Below are 19,110 nucleotides of genomic sequence, written 5' to 3'. Positions count from 1 at the left end.
ACCGCTTTAACAAACATTTTTTTAATTCCTTTTTTTTTCTTGATTGTTTTCAATTTCCACTTTTCACTTTGATTTTTCTTCCCCTCCCTGCCTTCAATCCTGACCGTTGATATGCACTGTGCTGCTTAAAAAGGGACCACGTAAGCGTCACGATCAGGTACGAAGATATACGTTGTCCAATAAGAATTGAACAGAGAAGGGGAAAGAGGAAGTTCCTTTCGCGCCACGATTATGGTCCACAATTTTTTTTCTCTACGAATTGTCTTTCTGTCTCCCTAAAGATGAAATATCTAATCAACGTAACACTGTTTTATTTTAAAATTACGGTAAATTTGTTTGTAGTTAACCTTAATTTGAATTATATTCGCTAGTCATCTTTTTCAAGCCTAACTAATTATGTATCATGTATGTAAAGTTTATACGGCTAGTTTTGTGGCCTTCGAGTTTATAGTTTATATACTGAGAACTATAATTAGCTTACATTAGACACTTTAACTTTCATTTGAAAATGTATTATTAGTTATTAACATCAAACTAAGTGAAATATATATATATATATATATATATATATATATTTATTCAGAAAATTTACTCTTAACGATTTGTATGTCTCCAAATCGAGACAAGTGTGATATTGCATTGTTGGATTTTGACATGTATAATGAATGGTGGTCTCGCTGAAAAATTGATGCATCTATGAAGAAATGTTTTATTAATTTGCTCTTGGTGTTTTGCACTTTCAAACTATTCCCAATATCTTGCATTGTCAAAAATGAACTAAAGTAGTAATGGAACCAGGTAAGTATATGTTTTACTCAGTTAATAACATTCTTAATTATGTCTACGGTTGAATCGTTCTTGGGAACTATTAGCCAAGAGCTTTGTAGGCTGTTTTCAGACACTATTTTGCTATCATCTAGAGTAAGAATAGTGTAGTCTCTCTTTCATAATGCCAACAATCATGTATACTTTGAACGTAACTAATAATAAAACTGAATACCACATTTTGATACAGAAAATCCATGTGGAAATCGAGATGCATACAAACTTCTAGTCATAACAAATGCTATTGACTAAAGACAATTATGAAATGATTTTTGTTAGAATTACACAGCCGACCACAAAGATTCTCCGCATTGCAAAAAGTATTGCGTGCAGCACTATATACCTGTACTGAATTTAATTCCAAACCTGTCTACATTAAGTGTATTTGAAATACGCACGAAATCAAAATCAAACAACTAAAAGGACATCTCATCAATTTACACCTGTAAAAGTGTAAAGCTGTGTAGTTAATTCATGATTACTAACTAATCCTTTAGAATTAAAATAACTAATTAGACAAAGAGATCTCACTAGTCACTGTGAAGTCGAAAGTTAAAAAAGAGAGTCCGTATAGAAGACACGTAAACATTTGTCTTGGAATTAGAGCATCAGCATTATTGAACCTCTTGGAAGGGGTTCACAAAGCATTTTTTTATTATTATTTTTTTTCTGATTGATTTTTGTTTTTTTTAAAAAAAAAAAAAAAATTTATAACCGGACCAATCGCGGGCCGCCACGTGTCATGGGGCCCGCGTTACAGTGATGATCCGGGTTCAGTGCAGTGAACTTCTAAGAGGGAGGTTTATTGCTTTTGTTTATTTTAATATTTTTTTTTTTCGAAAACTGTGTGAACTCCCCATGGAGTTCACTAATGCAGATGCTCTTAGGAGTTATACTAACCGTCAAAGTCCCAAAACAAATTTAAATCAAAACAAGTAAAATGCTTTTGGTGAAGCAGTGGCCCAAAACTTTTTTTTGGTTCTATTACGGCGAGTAGGTCCCTTCATCTTTGAAACGAGAATCCAAAGGACCCCTCCTCTACTTCACCGTACGCGTGTTACAATCGTAGTTACTGTTGAAGTCTCTTAATCAATAAAGCTTTTGATTGAAGTTAGGTCATCAAGCTGCTTCTTACTCTCCAACGGGGCCTCCTTCGTGAACCCACTTTTCCAACTAAAACTACTATAATTGAATTGACTACCAAACACTGAAGGCCCTAGAATCATTGGTAAGTGCAAAATCATTAAGTTGCCTCCTTCGTGAACCCACTGTTCCAACTAAAACTACTATAATTGAATTGACTACCAAACACTGAAGGCCCTAGAATCATTGGTAAGTGCAAAATCATTAAGTTTCTGTATTTGGAATATAGCGTATGAGTTATCATGATCCTATTATTATTATATGATTCTATAAAGTTGCTATTATTTTAGGATAAATATCCAAAATTTAGCGTGCATGGTGGCATGCACCTCGACCTAGGCCTACGATACATCCATGGTGTTGTACTTACGTGGTCATATATACATTTCTTATATTTTTGCACCACTTCTCGTTGAATTTAAAATACGTTCAACTTTTCAGCTTAACGTATAAATTTTGGAATGAAGTAAAAAAGTTAAGAAAAAGACAAATAACCAATTTACATTAATTACATCGTGACGACTACAAATGTTGGAAGGTCTGAGAAGTTGTTTTCTCTTTCGGATATAAATTACATTAGACCTTTTGAATCAAACATTACATGTTTTTTGGTGGAATAATTTATTTAGTGATAACTTGGCGGTATTAATAGACCATGCTAAACCGTTTGGATTATATGATTATATTCTTAAATACATCACTACATATTATCAATAAAACTATAATCCTGAATATAATATATACCTAGTTTAAGTTTACAAGATATATACCTAGTTTAAGTTTACAAGATTCCTGGTACGAAATTAATCATAGTTATGTAAAGGGTTATTACATACCTGATGATCGGAGAGATTCATTTAAAATATTATGTATACAGATATTATATATATATATACTGTACGTGTAAAAAAGCAGAAATACTATATAGCACCGGATATTAAATCATGTTGTGTTCATTAAGTTAACTGGCCTCAATTATTGTCTTATTGATGTATTATCATGAAATGAAATAACCCATTTTGTAATAGAAAAGATTCAGATTGCGGACAAAAGATAGGCATGAGGTATATGTCAGAATTGACTACAGGAACTGCAAACTTATGCACGTATAGTGCGTAAAGACATATATGATTTTTATGGTCTGTAAACCGAATTATTTCGGCTGTAGGACAAAATACTTCTTTTTATTTACGTACTTATATAGTGATCCCTTTAGTACGACGGTTACATTTGGAGTATTTCAAATCGATACTTATCTAAAAACACAACGAAAATATTATACGGTGCCATATCTATTTTAGCTATGAGTTTCAACAAAGTAGTAACACCTTTGCTAAAATCACTAGCTTCGAAGAATCGATATAAAACTTACAGTCCACTGACCTTGATTAATTTTGATTTTTCAGCGAGCATTTTCAACACCACTCCATTTTTTCTTCCAAAATAGAGTAAAAGTGAAAATATAGTAAAGATTGCTCTAACCCAACTCCAAATTTCATTTCATAATAGAGTTTACTCCATAAATGGAATAATTTATATTTTTTTTGTTTATCACTCTATTATAGAATGAAAAATAGAGTAGAGTTGAAACATTTTTACTCCATTTTTACTTTTACTTCATTTTAGATAAAATATGGAGTATTACATTAGAGATGCTCTTAGTCCTTTGTTGCGTCGTATGATAAATATATATCTGTCTAACATTGACACTTACTAATAAAATTGATTTTTGTTTGTTTGTTTTGGACATTGGACACTGAAATTCGATTTTTCTGCTTTAGCCTTTGTTGCCTCGTATGGTCAATGTATATGCGTGACTTAGCCTAAGATGACAGCAAAAAAAAACACAAGCTCCATCCAAGTAAAATCCAAGTGCCATCCCTATCCCAGTTGCATGCCAAATGCCTTGCTAGCTGATTTATTGTCCCTATGTATACACACACTCATAACCGGATATAAAGTTTAAAAAAATCATAAATAAAAATTTTTAAAAAGAAAAAAATAGTCATAAATATTTTAGATTAATCTTGATAAAAAATTGATAATTTGGAAATTATGTAACTTACGTATAATATCTCTTTAGAATTTGGGAGCTTACTGGTAAAACTTTCTTTCTTAAGATGAGTAGATGTGTCAAGGTTCGAATATCAGTAGTTGCGGAAAGGGATTTAGCAACTGGTTTTTGTCTCTGAGCCAAAAATTAAGATTATGAGATTCGGTTCGAACTTCTTGAATAAATAAAAAATTTGGGGACCAAATTGAATGTTTTATCCGGAGCCTAGGCCATGCGACACACAACTAACACAATTAACATTTTAAATTTTCTTTTCATAAGATTAAAATCAATAAATAAAGAGCTTTTAAATACAACCAACTAAACCAAATATAACCATAAAAATACTAAACCATACTAAATCAACATATTATTAACTAGCACACTAATTAATGCCCTCAATGTTTCAAACCTTCCTAATAGTCAATATATATAAGTTTCTAAACTTATTAACTAACTTCTAAATCTCATATATATATACACCATAGTTTAAGTTTGTGATCCTTAAGTTTACAAGGATTGTTGATATAAAACCACAGTTAAGTAAAGGCTTATTACATGCTTGATGATCGGATGTGATTTATTTTGAAATATACATTATATTTATGTATACGTACAAATGATATTGATTTAATTTGTGTTCATTAAATTAACCGGTCTCAATTATTGATGTATTATCATGAAATAAAATTAAAAAAAGAAAAATTTGTAACGGAAAAGGTTCAGCTTGCGGACAAAAAATAGACATGAGGTACATGTCAGAACTGACTACGGAAAATGCAAACTTATTCACGTAAAAACATATATGCTTTTTATGGTCTGTAACCGACTTATTTCAGATGGAACGACAAAATACTACTTTTTATTTACATTTTTATATAGCAATCCCGTTTGTACTATAGTTATTTGTGTGTGGGGGAGGGGGAGGTGGGGGGCTACCTGAAATTAGGAAGTTTACTATTAAAGTATTACCTGTACGATTTTATTCTCTAACTAATAGTTGATTTGACAAATTGGTAACTAAAAAGTCAATCGTTAAATCGATTTTTTTTTAGTTTTATATCAATTATCCTTATCATTAAACTTGAAAAACTCGAAATCAGCAACTTTACTATTGAAATCAGCAAGTTTACTATTGAAGTAGTACTTGTACGATTTTAATCTCTAACTAATAGTTGATTTGGTAAATTGTACTACCTGAAATTAGGAAGTTCACTATTAAAGTATTACTTGTACGATTTTATTCTCTAACTAATAGTTGATTTGGCAAATTGGTAACTAAAAATTCAATCGTTAACTCGATTTTCTTTAGTTTTTATATCAATTATCCTTATCATTGAACCTGAAAAACTCGAAATCAGCAACTTTACTATTGAAATCAGCAAGTTTACTATTGAAGTATTACTTGTATGATTTTATTCTCTAACTAATAGTTGATTTAGCAAATTGGTAACTTAAAAGGTCAATCGTTAAATCGATTTTATTTAATTGTATATCAATTATTTTTGTCATTAAACTTGAAAAACTCGAAATTCTCAAATTCAAACTCTAACTTTGAGTGATGACGATTTCAGTGACAATATAGACGGTTTCTGGTGATAAAAAACTAATCCGGCCAAATCACAGAAACAAATATCATCGAAAATTGTCTTTTTCGTCGTCGGAAATCGTCTTCGCTCAAATTAGAATTAGAATTTGGGAATTTTGAGTTTTTCAGGTTCAGTGCCGAGGATAATTGATATAAAACTAATGAGAATCGTTTATGATTTAACGGCTGATTTTTTAAATTACCAATTTGTCAAGTCAACTATTAGTTGGGGAATAAAATCGTGCAAACAATACTTCAATATTAAACTTGCTAATTTCAAATAGTTAAGGATTTAAATGTTTATTTTCCCGGTTATTTTGGAGTATTTCAAATCAATACTTTAGCTAAACACAAAAGAATACGGTATGAGTTACGACAAAGTAATTAATACATTTGCTAAAATCAGTAATTATAATCTTTGAAGAATCAATATAAATTTTACAATCCGCTGACCTTAATAAATTTTTATTTTTTCTGCTTTAGTCGTTGTTGGGTGGTATGATCACAGACTAAGCTCTTATGTTATCACTAAAAGTAATCAAAGGAACCCAAATTTACTCACACAAACACTCTGATTCCAAGATCTCTGCTTCAAAAGCTTCATTTTACTTGGACATGATGCAGTAATCGAGTTTATAAGAAAACTAAACATAACGTATTGTTCATACATCACAACAATGTTGTTCTAGAAATGTTTTCTAGGGTTTAAACCTCTGGCTTGTAGGAAAAGCCATTAACAGTGAAACCTCCATCAACACAAATGGTTTGTCCTGTTATATAAGAAGCTGCAGGCAGACAAAGAAATGTAACCAAAGACGCAACCTCACGCGGCTCACACGCACGGCCTAATGGGGTTCTTGAGAACATAGCCTCGGCGAACTTCTTGTCATCAAGATACTGAAAAAATTCACATTTAATAGATTCAGGTAAGAAAAAGAAAATGAAGCAAGAATCTCAAAACAATGCTTACTTTTTTGACAAGTGAAGTTGCAGTGACCCAAGGAGCAACAGAGTTAACCCTTATACCATCACTTGCCCATTCACATGCCAAGTTTCTTCCCAGTTGATTCATGGCTCCTACATAAAAATAAGCTCAGAATATCTATAAACATAATTACACACATTTTCACTAGTCATTGTCATAATATTGATTTATGAACCTTTTGTTGCACCATATACGGAGGCAGTTCCAGAGACAATCCCTGATACAGAGGAAATGAATATGATACTACCATTCCCCGAGACTTTAAGCAAAGGATGAGCCAATTGGGAGATATGGTAAGCAGATTCCAAATTGGTAGACATCAAACTTGAGAAATCTTCTGCTGTACTTTCTAAAGTTGGCTTTAACATGAACTTGCCAACATTGTTAACCTGCATGTAATAGTTATTGTAAATGGTCAACATAAAAGCAAACACAGACAAAAAAAAAAATTGAGACTTAAACGAGACCAAAAGTGCATAAGAAAGGTTGGAGAGGACTTTACAAGGATGTTGAGTTTGGAACCAAATAGAGAAGAAACAGTCTGCATCAGCTGATCTCTTTGAGGTCGAGAGGTAACATCACAAATTGAACCACTGACTTGAAACCCTTTTCTTTGCCATTCACTTAAGCATTCATCAAGCGAAGTTTGGTCTATATCACACGTGTGCACTCTTGCACCAAAACTTGCAAGTTCCTCCACTATTGCATACCTGAAACCAAGTATCAAGCTCAGGATTCTTGTATCAAATTTTCATAATGATCACAAATAAATGAAAAGAAAAAACATAAAAGAAACTCGGAAACAGAGGATTTGAGAAAGATGAAGAAAACAAACCCAATTCCCTTGGTTCCACCGGTTACAAGAGCAGTCATACATTGAAGACTCCACCTGTTGATATCCATTCTTGTGTTGATGTGTCGCACTAAGTCACTATAGCCACAGATATAATCAATCAAGAGTGATCAGACTAATGGTTGGCGATGTATTCGATATAAGAAACGTATTGTGAAACAACTGTTGAGATAAATCTACAACGTAAGAGAAAGGTACTGAACACAAGTAAATATGTGAACCTCTCATTTTCCTGTAGCATGAAACACGTGGTTAAACAAAGCATGTTCTTGTCTTTATAGGAATCGTCCTCCACACCATAAATACAAACGGCTATGATATTGGTTTGGTTGTTGGATGCACGTTCGTCATTTACGTTTTAACTAGGTGATAACCCGCGCCCTGCACGAAATTAGTGATCAAAAGAATTTTTTTTTTTAATTTATATATATTAGAAATTTTATATATGGAACAAATGTGTGAATGTATATATAATGTAAAATTAAGTGTTTTTTTTTTAAAAAAAATTGTTTTGTGTAATTGGTTATGTGTAAATTAGATTGATGTTATTTAAAAAATACGTTTAATAGTATGCAATAACTTTTATTAATTTATTATGAATTTAAGACAAAACAAAACATAGAAAATAGAATTATTTATTTCATAATATAAAATTATGACTATTTATTCAAAGAAACATATATAATTGAAAAATAAAATACGAAATAAACAAATTTTAAAGAAACAAATAAAAAGGGGTATAGTGAGTCAATGAATTGTAGAAGGCATATATTTATATTAAGAAATTATTGTCCATGCGGTTAATGAAACATAAAATAATCATCGTAATTAAAGAAAATATTACATATTTGATTTCACGTAATTTGCGCTCCAATCGTAATCGCAACTTACCTTAATTTTGTAAATAATTAAATCAAACTTCCTTTATATGACACAATTAATAATAATAATAATAAAATTCACGATTATTAATTAATTACAATAATTTGAATGCATAATCTAACTTCCTTATATACAAAAGTTAAGTTGTCGTTTCCAATTTTATAACCATGATCGACGTTATATTATTATAAAAAAAATGATCAAAAATAATGGCCCACGCCTTGTTACCAAATTCGTAATTTAAAAATACATCAAAGTTATTAGAAGTTTCCTTTTAACAATCATTAATCACGTTTGTGCTCGCAAATCACGTTTCTTTAATATCACCCAGATTTGAATTTGTATTTTTTAATTAATGCTATTAGACAACGTGATTTCGTAACAATCATTAAATGTGATAAATCCTTAAACGAAATTATACATGTCATTGTGATTTCGTTATAGTTAGACGTTTAATTAATTTGTAGACACTATAGTTGGCCATTTTTCTTGAATTAGACTATAAGTAGACATTATACTTAGATTGTGTCTAACTATCTATAAAATGCTATACAATATATATAATTGTATAACTATATATAAAATAGTATACAATATTTTTGTCTCAATCTATTTAACTTGATCATAGATATTATAGTTTTAACGGTAATATTTTGTTACATGAAATCCGATATATATACACATAATGGTATAATCCGATACATCATGATTATAAATTGATCATGTGCATATATATATATATATCTTTTATTTAACTATTTAAAGTATAATTTATAACACATATATGTCGACCATGTACCAAAAACTCTTTATCTCATATATAAGTAACTTTTTAAGTATATGAAATAATAATAATAATAATAACGCATTAAACATGGACGTCAATGTTTTGTTAGTAATTGTAATGAAAAAACATATAATATATTAGTAAAGTTATAATCTAATGATCAATGGCAAGTAATGGCAATTATTGTAATTAGTCTAGTTAACAAAGGGCTTTTGAATAGAGGGTGTGAAAGAGGTTGTGGTGATGCCACATAAGAAATGGCAATTTTGATAATAACACATCAACTAAAGGTTAGTTATCTATAATGCTCCTCAAATAATATAAAAGGGATGAGTTTTGTGATCTCATCTTATTATATAATACTCACATCTAGCCGGTTATTAAATTTACACATTTGTTAATTATTTAAAGTAAAGCAATTGACAATACTTAGATAAACTATCAATGTTCAATAAATAGCTAAGTGGTGGTTAGACGCTTTATAGAGGAACCAATGTTAGCGGGCGTCTAAACCAATTCTTTGAACGTCGTCTACATCGATTTTGTGCAAAGTTGGTTTGAAAAAATTGTTTTGTTCAGACCCGATTTACCGACTAAACAGACGCACATATATTTAGAAAGGTGTATAATCTTTATCTGCACGTTTATTTCCCTGAAAAACCTTGTCTGGATCTATTTTATTGTATACTAAGCTAGCTTGGGAAGTTTACATCCACCTCCAGTCCCTACGACTTGAGCAGTTCAACAATCTATTTCTTTGAAATGTTTTTTAGGTGTAAATATATATTAGGTCTTATACGTAGATTTATAAATAAATTCTTTAACAATATATATGTCTATATACCATTAAAAACATAAAGTCTATATATATGATAGACTTTGATTTCTTCATTTTTCTTGTCCATCAATGGCAATAACTTACAAATCAATAGCTCTCTCTATAATCACTCAACTATGCCTCGTTTCTTGCGTGTCAAGCCAACAACAAGAAACAGAGTTTCTTCACCATGGTTTTTTCGAAGCCAACATACTCAAGTACGGATCCTCCAAGGCCAAGCTTTCCATGGCTTCTCCATACCTTTCAACAACCCTAACAACTCATCAAACTCGTTTTCTTTCTCCACAAGTTTCGTTTTCTCAATCAACGCGCCAGGTCATGGCCTAACCTTTATGATCTCTCCCTCCATGGATTTCACCAGAGCCATGCCGAGTGAGTTCCTCGGTCTCTTCAACACTTCAAACAACGGAAACTCAACAAACCGAATCCTCGCAGTGGAGTTCGACACTGTGAAGTCAAACGAGTTTCTTGACGTCGACGGTAACTACGTGGGGATCGAAGTCAACGGTTTGGTCTCAGTTGAATCTGCACCGGCTGCGTTTTTCTCTAACCGTCAGAACAAGAATATAAGCTTGAAGCTTTCGAGCGAAGATCCTATTCGGGATTGGATCGAGTACAGTGGAGAGGATATGCTTCTCAACGTCACACTGGCTCCTCTGGACATTTCTAAACCTAAGTTTCCTCTTTTGTCAAGAAAGATGAATCTGTCTAATATTTGATTGAACAAAGAGGCAAATGCATTGGTTCATACACCTCATCAAACTAGGGTAGAATCTTTACGTTTCAACTCCATGAGGCATTTTGTTTTGTCATCAAGCTTGCAATAACATTATAGAGATGCTAACTATTACATTGTTCCTGCTCCACACGGTAAGAGAAGCCAAACAAAAGTGCTGGAGAATGTTTTAAATAGCAACAAGCCAACCAAAGTACTTTCCCATAGATGTTTGTCTAAAATCATCAGATAAAAATAAAGACACTGGACAATGAAGGAACTGACTTTCTCTAAAAGCATTGCTATTGTCAAAGATCAGAACTCGAACTCCCCAAGCGCCTGAAAAAAAATAGACAGCAAGCGTCAGTATTATCGTTTAACCAGAGTAACTCCAAGCTTAACTGAGTGAAGGGAAACACATAGTACTTTGTTGAAGAGGATGTCCTTGTCGTTTATATGCATGATCCCATCTTTCAGATTACACTTCCACCTGCTCTTTGTGCGAGTCACCTAATTAGATAATACAACAAACAATTAAGAGTTACGTGAAGAGAACACACACATCCAGACAACAGGAGAGTCATTTACCTTGTCAAACTGAGCCAAAACCAGATGTTGCGTGTTCATATCCTCACCACTCTCTAAGTCATCAAGCTCGTCATCGTCATCATCTTCGTTCAACAGCTCTTCGTCATCTTCAATGATGTCGTTTTGTGCAGTAACAGGAGTGCTCGTTTGTATCTCTAACCAAAGAGAGATTTTAGCACTAAATATTTATTTACAATCTCTAACCATTTTGTTTGGCTTCGCTTTACCGTTTGGAGCAGGTGTTCTGCCCTCGTTGAAGTCTTCACTTGGTCCTTGATAGCTGTATATCTGCAACTCATAAAACGTTCAATGTCATAAAGAGATTCTGTGACTACTCAATGGAGAGGTGGAAGCATTCTTACATTTGGAGTAGACAACATTTCATCATAAGGGTCAGGCATTGGCCCATCCACTTGAGGTATCTTTGAAGATGAGCAGATGAAATCTCGTGGGACACTTTCATCGCCAACAAATGTTATGCAGAGTGTATCTCCCTCAAGGGTCGCCTGCAACATTGTGCTAAAATCAGATGAATCACCGAGATTTCAATAAACACTTCATTCTTTTTTTTTCTAAGACAGAAACAAATGTATAGTTCTACACACAGACCATAGGCAAAGCATCGCTTGCACCGTCCTGCTGTGGTATAGATCCACCGTTTTGATATTGTGCAGAAGAATCATCACGCTTCCGTTTCCCAGTGGATGGGACAAATAAGTCCTGGACGTATTCAAATGAAATATAATTAAGTTCCATAGTTCACTGTTCAGTCATGGTGAGCTTAAACAATGTGTACAATGAGGAAGTCCTTGAGAAGAGCACTAATCAAATTCAATCCTGTAAGTGTATTCTGGATATAGATGACAAGTAGCAGCAGTACCTGCGTAAAATGCTGATTAGGGTTTCCTCTCTCAGCCTCATCACGCCCATCCACATAAGCTGTCATCAGATCAAACATTTATATCCCAAAACAACAAACTGAGACAAGTTTCTTTTCACTTAGACATTAGTTGCTAGTAAAATCAGTACTTACCAACATTGACATCAAGCCTTGGATTTGTCCACGGAGAAGGTGGTTGCTGCAACAAAGAGAATACTCTCAGTTTTCATAAGCACTTTAAAAAAGCAATTTAAGAAAGCAAAGCTCACCATATAAGGACTGGGTCTTGCTTTAACATCAGCATGGCTTCCATTCTCAGTTCCAGGAGTCGGATAATCGCTTGATCCAGTAGGGATATTATACATTGAAGAGTTATCAGCCGTACCAGGAAGCGGCGTTGGAAGAGGAGTCTGCATAGGTGTCTGCTCCACACAGAACACAAATAAAACCATTTCTTCGTCAACAACAACAACATATGTGTTTAGTTTCTCAACAATCAAAATTAAAACCATTTCATTCGTCAACAACAACAACATATGTGTTCAGTTTCTCAATTACATACTCAAGGCAAGTGACAAGTTTACTTACAGGAGGGAAGAGCATTTCAGCGGTGGGAGTCTCATACTCCTCTGTACCTTCATAAGGAACATTCAGATCATGAGTCAACGGACCTCCAGGTGTCGGCCTCTGAGCCGACGACCTTTCAATTGGTCCAGACAAGACCCCAGCTTGCATCATCTTCGTCTCCCAAATCTACTCGGACATTAAAAAAAACAAAACTAATTAAAAACCCCAATTCCACTAAAAGCATCAAACTTTTTCAAATCTGATTCAAACCCTAATCGAAAAAAAAAACTTACTCCTTGAAGCTCAGCGAGAACACTCTCGCCGGGACCTCCGTTGTTAACGAACTCCTCACGGACTTTGCTGACGACGTCCTCGATGACGTGGATATACACACCGCTCGTCGTCGTCGTTGTAGCCATCTTCTCTCAAATCTCCTCAATTCAATTCCGGCCAAAATCGAAATCGGCTCTAACGCGAATCTGAAAGCTTCGATTTAGAAAATTTTACATGCCTTTTAAAGCAATCGAAGAGAGTTGAGCTCACCTGAGGCTAAGACGGAGCTTAGTAGAGAGATCGGCGACGAAGCGAAGAGATCGAAAGGAGCCAATCAAGACAAAAAAAATTAAAGAACAAGAAAAAAAATACAGAGAAGAATATAAATAGGTTTGGATCAGATCACATCTCAATATGGACACGTGCCATCATCTGCGCCCACCGCACGAATATAAAATTGTTTTGGTTCGGTTTTTTCTTCGACACAATAGGTTTTGGTTCGATTCGGTTTACTAAAATCCAAACCAAGCCAATAACCAACTATCTCTTTACTTATTTTTTTGCCTTTGATATGTATAGTCATTTTATCATACATTATGACAATAACTAAAATAATATTCTTTTCAAATGATTTTTTTTTCCTCTAAAGTTTGTTTATCTTACACGTCTAAATTTGATGGAGAAATTAAGAAAATACTAAATTTTACTAACTTTGATTCAACCTAAATTGTTAACAGAAGAATGTTTAGTTCCACTAGTTTTTATTCTTCTAAACGTACAACCATAAAGACCCTATACGAAATTTAAAATTTGTTTGAGCTTTCCAACTCCTTTGCACTTTTTCCTTGGGTTAAGTAGGACGTTGGTGTTGTATAATCCATATTCGCATGGAATAATAATATGATTATAAACTCGTATTAACGAGCCACGATACTACACATGTATATACTATTACTTTCTCACTTGCGACTCCTTTAATCATTACCATGGAACATGTTTTGTCTGATCTGTTATTGTGGAGCAAATAGTCACTTGAACATGTGACGTTTAGGCTTATCCTCAAAGCCTTTACTCAAGTCAATCAATGAACTTTAGATATAGTAATAAATCGAAGTGAAGCCCTAGAAATAATATTATATCGGATGTCTCTTGCATTTGCTAAAGACGAGCCTTTGGTTTCAAGGTTTGAAAAGAAAAGAAAAACTAGCCCCCTCGATCAAAACGAACAGTCGCCACAAAAATTCTGATACCTACTAAGCCACTTGGTTACGCAGTTTCAAAATCAGAAGCTGCTTCCTCCACCGTTAGATTTTCATTCTGACATATCCAACGTCTCTCTTATCGCCATGTCATTTATTTTCCAAAGTTTGTAATGTTTCTGACACTGTTCACTTTCTCTCCCTTGTACTTTTGTGTTTGGTTTCTCACCTGAGAAGTCTGAGTTTCTTTCCTCTTTAATTTCGCATTTTTGTATATTTTTACCATTTTTACTGTAAGAATTTCCCCGTACGATTATTTTTGAGTTTCTTTTTTTTTCTTGCAATAATTGAAAAACTCTTTTGAATAAATCTATAACGTGATCACTTATTTTTTGATTAAATCCAAAATTCCTATGATCATGACATTATCGTCAGAGTCAAAAAGAGACAAAGATCGAGTGGTTCACAATTTTCCACTGGATTCTTCAATATCGCGATTTTTTTCCCGCTCTAATTGTATTCATATCAGTAACGCGGAATAATGCCCAAGTACGTGCATTCATACACAATTATACTAATTCTAACTTAATTTTTCTATTTAAATATAATATGCTTCATATATTTTATAATATATTACTAGTTTCTTTCGGTTTCATATATAGGAAACTTAGGTTGGCTAGAGGGAATCTTCGTTCTGCTAACTAGACAACAAAGTGTGAAAAGATTACTGCCACAAGATGCAAAAACGAATATCTATAAAGATTAGGTTCTAGAAAAAGTTATAAAAAAAAAACTGATTATAAAGCTCATAGAATGAAAGGTTTCTGTAACTCTTTGAAGAATTTTTTCTCTTCTTTTTTGTTTTAATTTTTTTTATTGTAGATAGGTTTTGATGTACTAATTCAGTTAGTCAATGTAATAACTCTTAATGAAAAAGATAACAAATCCAAAAAACTATAGTGTTGGCACTTGGCAAGATCTATAATCTGATAAAGAACTACAACAAATCTTCTTGTCTTCAGAGTGCCATGCTTAAGATTGATATCCGCAAAGCCTTCGACACTGTGTGTTGGGATTTTGTGATCAAGGTTTTGGAAGCTCAGCAGTTCCCCCCTATCTTCATCACTTGGGTCACTGAGTGCATCTCGTCGCCTAGATTCTCTGTTGCAATCAATGGTGAACTTGCAGGTTTTTTTGAAGGAAAAAAGGGTCTGCGTCAGGGAGACTCTATTTCCCCTTATCTGTTCATTATGCTCATGGAGGTTCTTTCCCGGCTTCTGGACAAGGCGGAATCTGATGGATCGTTTAGACTTCACCCCCTCTGCTCCTCCCCTAAGTTAACGCACCTCTTGTTCGCCGATGATTTGTTAGTTTTCTCTGATGGGTCTACAGCATCTACTGATGGGATTAAGGTTGTTATGAATCATTTTAAGGAGTGGTCGGGTCTAGACACAAATGAAGCTAAGTCGGAGATCTTCTATGGTGGCTACTCGGAAACTCAAGCCTCGGTTCTGAGTGGCTTATCTGGTTTTCGTCGTGGTGCGTTCCCCACAAGATACCTTGGTTTGCCTCTTAGTCCTAACAAGATATCTGCAGCCACCCTTCAGCCTTTCATTGATCGTATTACTTCCAAGCTACATTCTTGGACGGTTAAGGTTTTATCATTTGCTGGAAAAGTTACACTGATTTCTTCAGTAATATTTGGCATGGTAAATTTTTGGAGCTCGGTCTTTGTGCTCCCTAAATGGTTTTATGCTAAGGTGGATTCCATTTGCTCTGGTTTCCTCTGGAAAAACAGTACAACCTCAGCAGCAGGTGCAAGGGTCTCATGGATGCATATCTGTCGGCCCAAGAAGGAGGGTGGGCTTGGTCTGAGACATCTTGAAGAGTTCGAAATGGTTTTTAGGTTGAAAAGACTTTGGCTATTTTTCTATGGTTCCGGGTCTTTATGGGTTCCATGGTTAACAAGTAATAGGTTCAATGGCAGGAGTCTGTGGCTCATGAATGACTCGCCTAGATTTTCGAGCACTGTAAGAAGCATGCTTCGGCTGAAGGATCAACTTCAGACTTTTCTACGTTGCAGTGTTCGAGATGGTAGCAAAGCCTTGTTCTGGTATGACTTTTGGACAGAGCTGGGTCCACTTAAGCTCCTCTTCGGATCGTCGGGACCTCGGTCTCTAAGGATTCCCCTAAGTGCCACTGTGTCTCAAGCAGTAAGCAATAATCATTGGAATATACCTCCGGCTCGATCAGAATTTGCTGAGACTTTGCAGATAATACTATCGACAACGCCGGTTCCCTTACCAGTAAATGGTAGTGATACTTACTTGTGGAGAAACCAATCTGGTGGCTTTGGCCCCTCTTTCTCCTCACGGGTAACTTGGGAGAGGATTCGTACTCCTATTCCACCTGTTCCGTGGCACTCAGTGGTTTGGTTCAAGGAGGAGATTCCCCGATGTTCGTTTATCTCTTGGACAGCTTTCCTTGGAAGGCTTCCTACTCGTGATCGTTTAATTTCCTGGGGATTAAATGTGCAACCAGGTTGTGTTCTTTGCTCTGTAGCCAATGAGTCTATTAGCCATTTGTTCTTTCACTGTCCTTTTGCGGTTGCTGCTTGGACTCGTTTTTGTGGCAGGTACCTGGCGTCTCCTCCGGCTACGCTTGAGGCCATTGCTGACGTTTGCCAGAACCTCCAAGGCCCTCATGCATCTCGAGCGGTTGTCGTCCTGAAGCTCCTGAATCAAGTCATCATTTACAACTTATGGCGTGAGCGGAATGCCCGCATCTTCACAGGCGCGTCTTTGTCTTCAGAAGGATTCTTCCGGGTGGTGGATCGTGCAATGAGGGATAGGCTGCTGTCTCTCTCTCGACCTACCGTGACTGCCCCTCCCCCTTCTTTGCTTGAGCTATACTTTTGGTTCTTGTCCCCTTTTAGTTAATGATACTCTCTTGTTATTGCTCTCTCTCCTGCTCCTTTTATCTTTTCTTGAATAAGTTATGCTTGTCACAACATTGTAAACTCTTAAAAAAGTGGTATAAATCTTAACATTTACACCAAAAAAAAAAAAAAAAAAAAAAAAAAAAAAAAAAAAAATCTATAATCTGATAGCATCAACTTTATTGACCACTTAATCACCCCATCAGGATAACTATGCATTAATTAGATAGAATCCCATTGTCGTTCTTTTAAAAGTATTGTTTGAAGTCTAATCACGGCCATAAAAAGAGCTGCAAAAGGTCATATGGAGCCAAGTAAAATTAGTAAAGAACTATGTGAAAAATACTCAGATCTGTTGACCAGAAAACAACCTCAGATCTTTGACCAAGTAAATTATCATTGGTTATTATTTAATTATTTTCCAGACATTTTGAAAGTGACTATTCGATTTAATCCTATCAAAATAATTGTACGTCTCGACACATGACCCTCCAGATTGTGGCATAAACTTTCACCTTTTTCTATATGTTCGATGTTTAATTTTTTTTTTCCATCAGACGACCCACTTTAAATTATTTATACATCTGTATTCATGACTCTGTCTTATCAAAATTATTAATAATAGTTATAATATATTATCAAAAGAATCTCTTTCTTACAATGTACTAGTATAGAAACTTGTAGCAACCTAGAGTAGAGAATCAAACTGATCTAATAGTAGAAAACAAAAAGAATATAAATGCATGAGATCTAAGCTAAGAATCATGTTTATGCCAACATACAAGCATAGCCACACACCTTCTCATGATGTAAAACCTTCCCTTTTGTTCTTTGGCCAAGCTACTGTACTTTTGGGTAATGGAAGACGATGATGATCCTTTCTCTTTCTTTGAGGAGCTCCTGGAGATGGAGGAAGGCACTGAGCATTTAGTAGATGAGCTTCGTACGAAGGCAGGAGCCTTTGTGGAGGAAGCGCTTGTTGAGTAGCTTCTAGAGAACTTAGATTTAGAGGAACTAGAAGATGAGCACGATGCAGCTGATGCATCCTTTTTGGACAGCTTCCACTTCTCGTCCATGTCTGCTTTTGCGGGAAGAAAGAAAGATGGAGAGGAGGAGATATAGAGCTTCTTCTGACTCAGATGGAGGCCGGTCTCTATTTTTTATTTGATTGTGAGTTTGTGGTGAATGAGCTAAAAGGAGAGATAGTGATCTAGAGAGAGGGAGAGACAAGTGAACTGCTTATATATAGTGAGTCCTGCCAAAATAAAACTAAATGGGAAAAATGGAAATGATGAAGGCAAGAGAATGAACTGGATTATTGAGTTAATTAATTATAAATTCATACAATATGCTAATTTGCTCGGCTTCACACGAAAAAATGGAACTAATATTTAACTCTTAACTCTTTCACACATGTTATGCATAACTGAACTTTTTAAAAAAGTAAAGGTTGTAGAGCCGTGATAATACAAAAAAACTATAATCAAATATTGTTACCGAAGTATTAAAGTTCAAATGATCATAGTTTAATTATGCTAGGATACTTTAATAAGTTTTAACCAGTTTTTCTGCTTACTAACTTCCCTTTTCAGTCTTTCTATTTATGACTTTTTTACCAATATAATGTGTTTTAAGAAACAATTATTTTTTAATAGGTTACAAGTCTGGTTTTCACAAATAAGAGGTGTCTATCGTCTAGTACGCATGTATATATACACAACACATTTTGGTTTTATACAAAGATGTTATTAATAAGACTGGCGTTATTCCTTCATACTTTTTTTTTTTTGCTGGTCAAGTTCTCTTCTCCTTAATATATGGATGAGCTTTTTACTTAAATTTCACTTGTTTAGTTTTGTTTTAATTTCTTGATTGCTCAACACTAGTTGTGATTCGTTGATCCAAATGGCTAGAGATCGTCGTTTTTTTTCTTTGTAGGTTCCACATTTCCATCAGAATGACTTGAAGCTTCACATACTAATATGAATCACTCATT

General features: G+C 34.4%; 3 protein-coding genes and 1 pseudogene across 4 annotated transcripts; 1 reads left to right on the top strand and 3 right to left on the bottom strand.

The window, feature by feature from the left end:
- Positions 1–4,521: 4,521 nt before the first annotated feature.
- LOC103843456 (tropinone reductase homolog At1g07450) lies at positions 4,522–7,754 on the bottom strand. The gene is made up of 5 exons (XM_009120190.3): positions 7,430–7,754; positions 7,097–7,304; positions 6,770–6,983; positions 6,580–6,686; positions 4,522–6,506 (listed from the first exon to the last, which is right to left on the bottom strand). The coding sequence occupies exons 1-5, from the start codon at positions 7,495–7,497 to the stop codon at positions 6,315–6,317; spliced, it is 789 nt and encodes a 262-aa protein (XP_009118438.1). The 5' UTR covers positions 7,498–7,754; the 3' UTR covers positions 4,522–6,314.
- Positions 7,755–8,015: 261 nt separating this feature from the next.
- LOC117127944 lies at positions 8,016–10,998 on the top strand (annotated as a pseudogene).
- LOC103843455 (transcription initiation factor IIA large subunit) lies at positions 10,781–13,481 on the bottom strand. 2 transcript variants are annotated; one of them, XM_009120188.3, is made up of 12 exons: positions 13,248–13,481; positions 12,998–13,183; positions 12,726–12,890; positions 12,407–12,559; positions 12,291–12,336; positions 12,138–12,196; positions 11,867–11,977; positions 11,620–11,763; positions 11,485–11,545; positions 11,258–11,412; positions 11,096–11,179; positions 10,781–11,008 (listed from the first exon to the last, which is right to left on the bottom strand). In XM_009120188.3, the coding sequence occupies exons 2-12, from the start codon at positions 13,121–13,123 to the stop codon at positions 10,985–10,987; spliced, it is 1,128 nt and encodes a 375-aa protein (XP_009118436.1). In that variant the 5' UTR covers positions 13,124–13,183; positions 13,248–13,481; the 3' UTR covers positions 10,781–10,984. The 2 variants fall into 2 exon arrangements, with proteins under 2 accessions (XP_009118436.1, XP_009118437.1); XM_009120189.3 differs by having other exon boundaries at positions 12,407–12,547.
- A 4,245-nt stretch (positions 13,482–17,726) lies between these two features.
- Positions 17,727–18,437, bottom strand: LOC103843453 (covalently-linked cell wall protein 14). The gene has a single exon (XM_009120186.3). It carries the CDS (start codon positions 18,188–18,190, stop codon positions 17,870–17,872), a length of 321 nt encoding a protein of 106 aa, XP_009118434.1. The 5' UTR covers positions 18,191–18,437; the 3' UTR covers positions 17,727–17,869.
- Positions 18,438–19,110: the final 673 nt, after the last annotated feature.

Source organism: Brassica rapa, chromosome A09, assembly GCF_000309985.2.
Source record: "Brassica rapa cultivar Chiifu-401-42 chromosome A09, CAAS_Brap_v3.01, whole genome shotgun sequence".
Taxonomy (NCBI): Eukaryota; Viridiplantae; Streptophyta; class Magnoliopsida; order Brassicales; family Brassicaceae; genus Brassica; species Brassica rapa.
Note: the sequence above shows the minus strand (reverse complement) of the source record. Positions and strands in the feature narration are given on the sequence as shown.

Excerpts from the sequence above, each read along its gene's own strand:
- LOC103843456 (XM_009120190.3), bottom strand. The coding sequence starts at position 7,497 with ATGGATATCAACAGGTGGAGTCTTCAATGTATGACTGCTCTTGTAACC. Across the intron at positions 6,687-6,769 it reads CGTATATGGTGCAACAAAAG|GAGCCATGAATCAACTGGGA; the intron begins GTTCATAAATCA and ends ATTTTTATGTAG. Across the intron at positions 6,507-6,579 it reads CAACTTCACTTGTCAAAAAA|TATCTTGATGACAAGAAGTT; the intron begins GTAAGCATTGTT and ends GAATTTTTTCAG.
- LOC103843455 (XM_009120188.3), bottom strand. The coding sequence starts at position 13,123 with ATGGCTACAACGACGACGACGAGCGGTGTGTATATCCACGTCATCGAG. Across the intron at positions 11,764-11,866 it reads CAAGCGATGCTTTGCCTATG|GCGACCCTTGAGGGAGATAC; the intron begins GTCTGTGTGTAG and ends ACAATGTTGCAG. Across the intron at positions 11,546-11,619 it reads AAATGTTGTCTACTCCAAAT|ATATACAGCTATCAAGGACC; the intron begins GTAAGAATGCTT and ends TATGAGTTGCAG.
- LOC103843453 (XM_009120186.3), bottom strand. The coding sequence starts at position 18,190 with ATGGACGAGAAGTGGAAGCTGTCCAAAAAGGATGCATCAGCTGCATCG.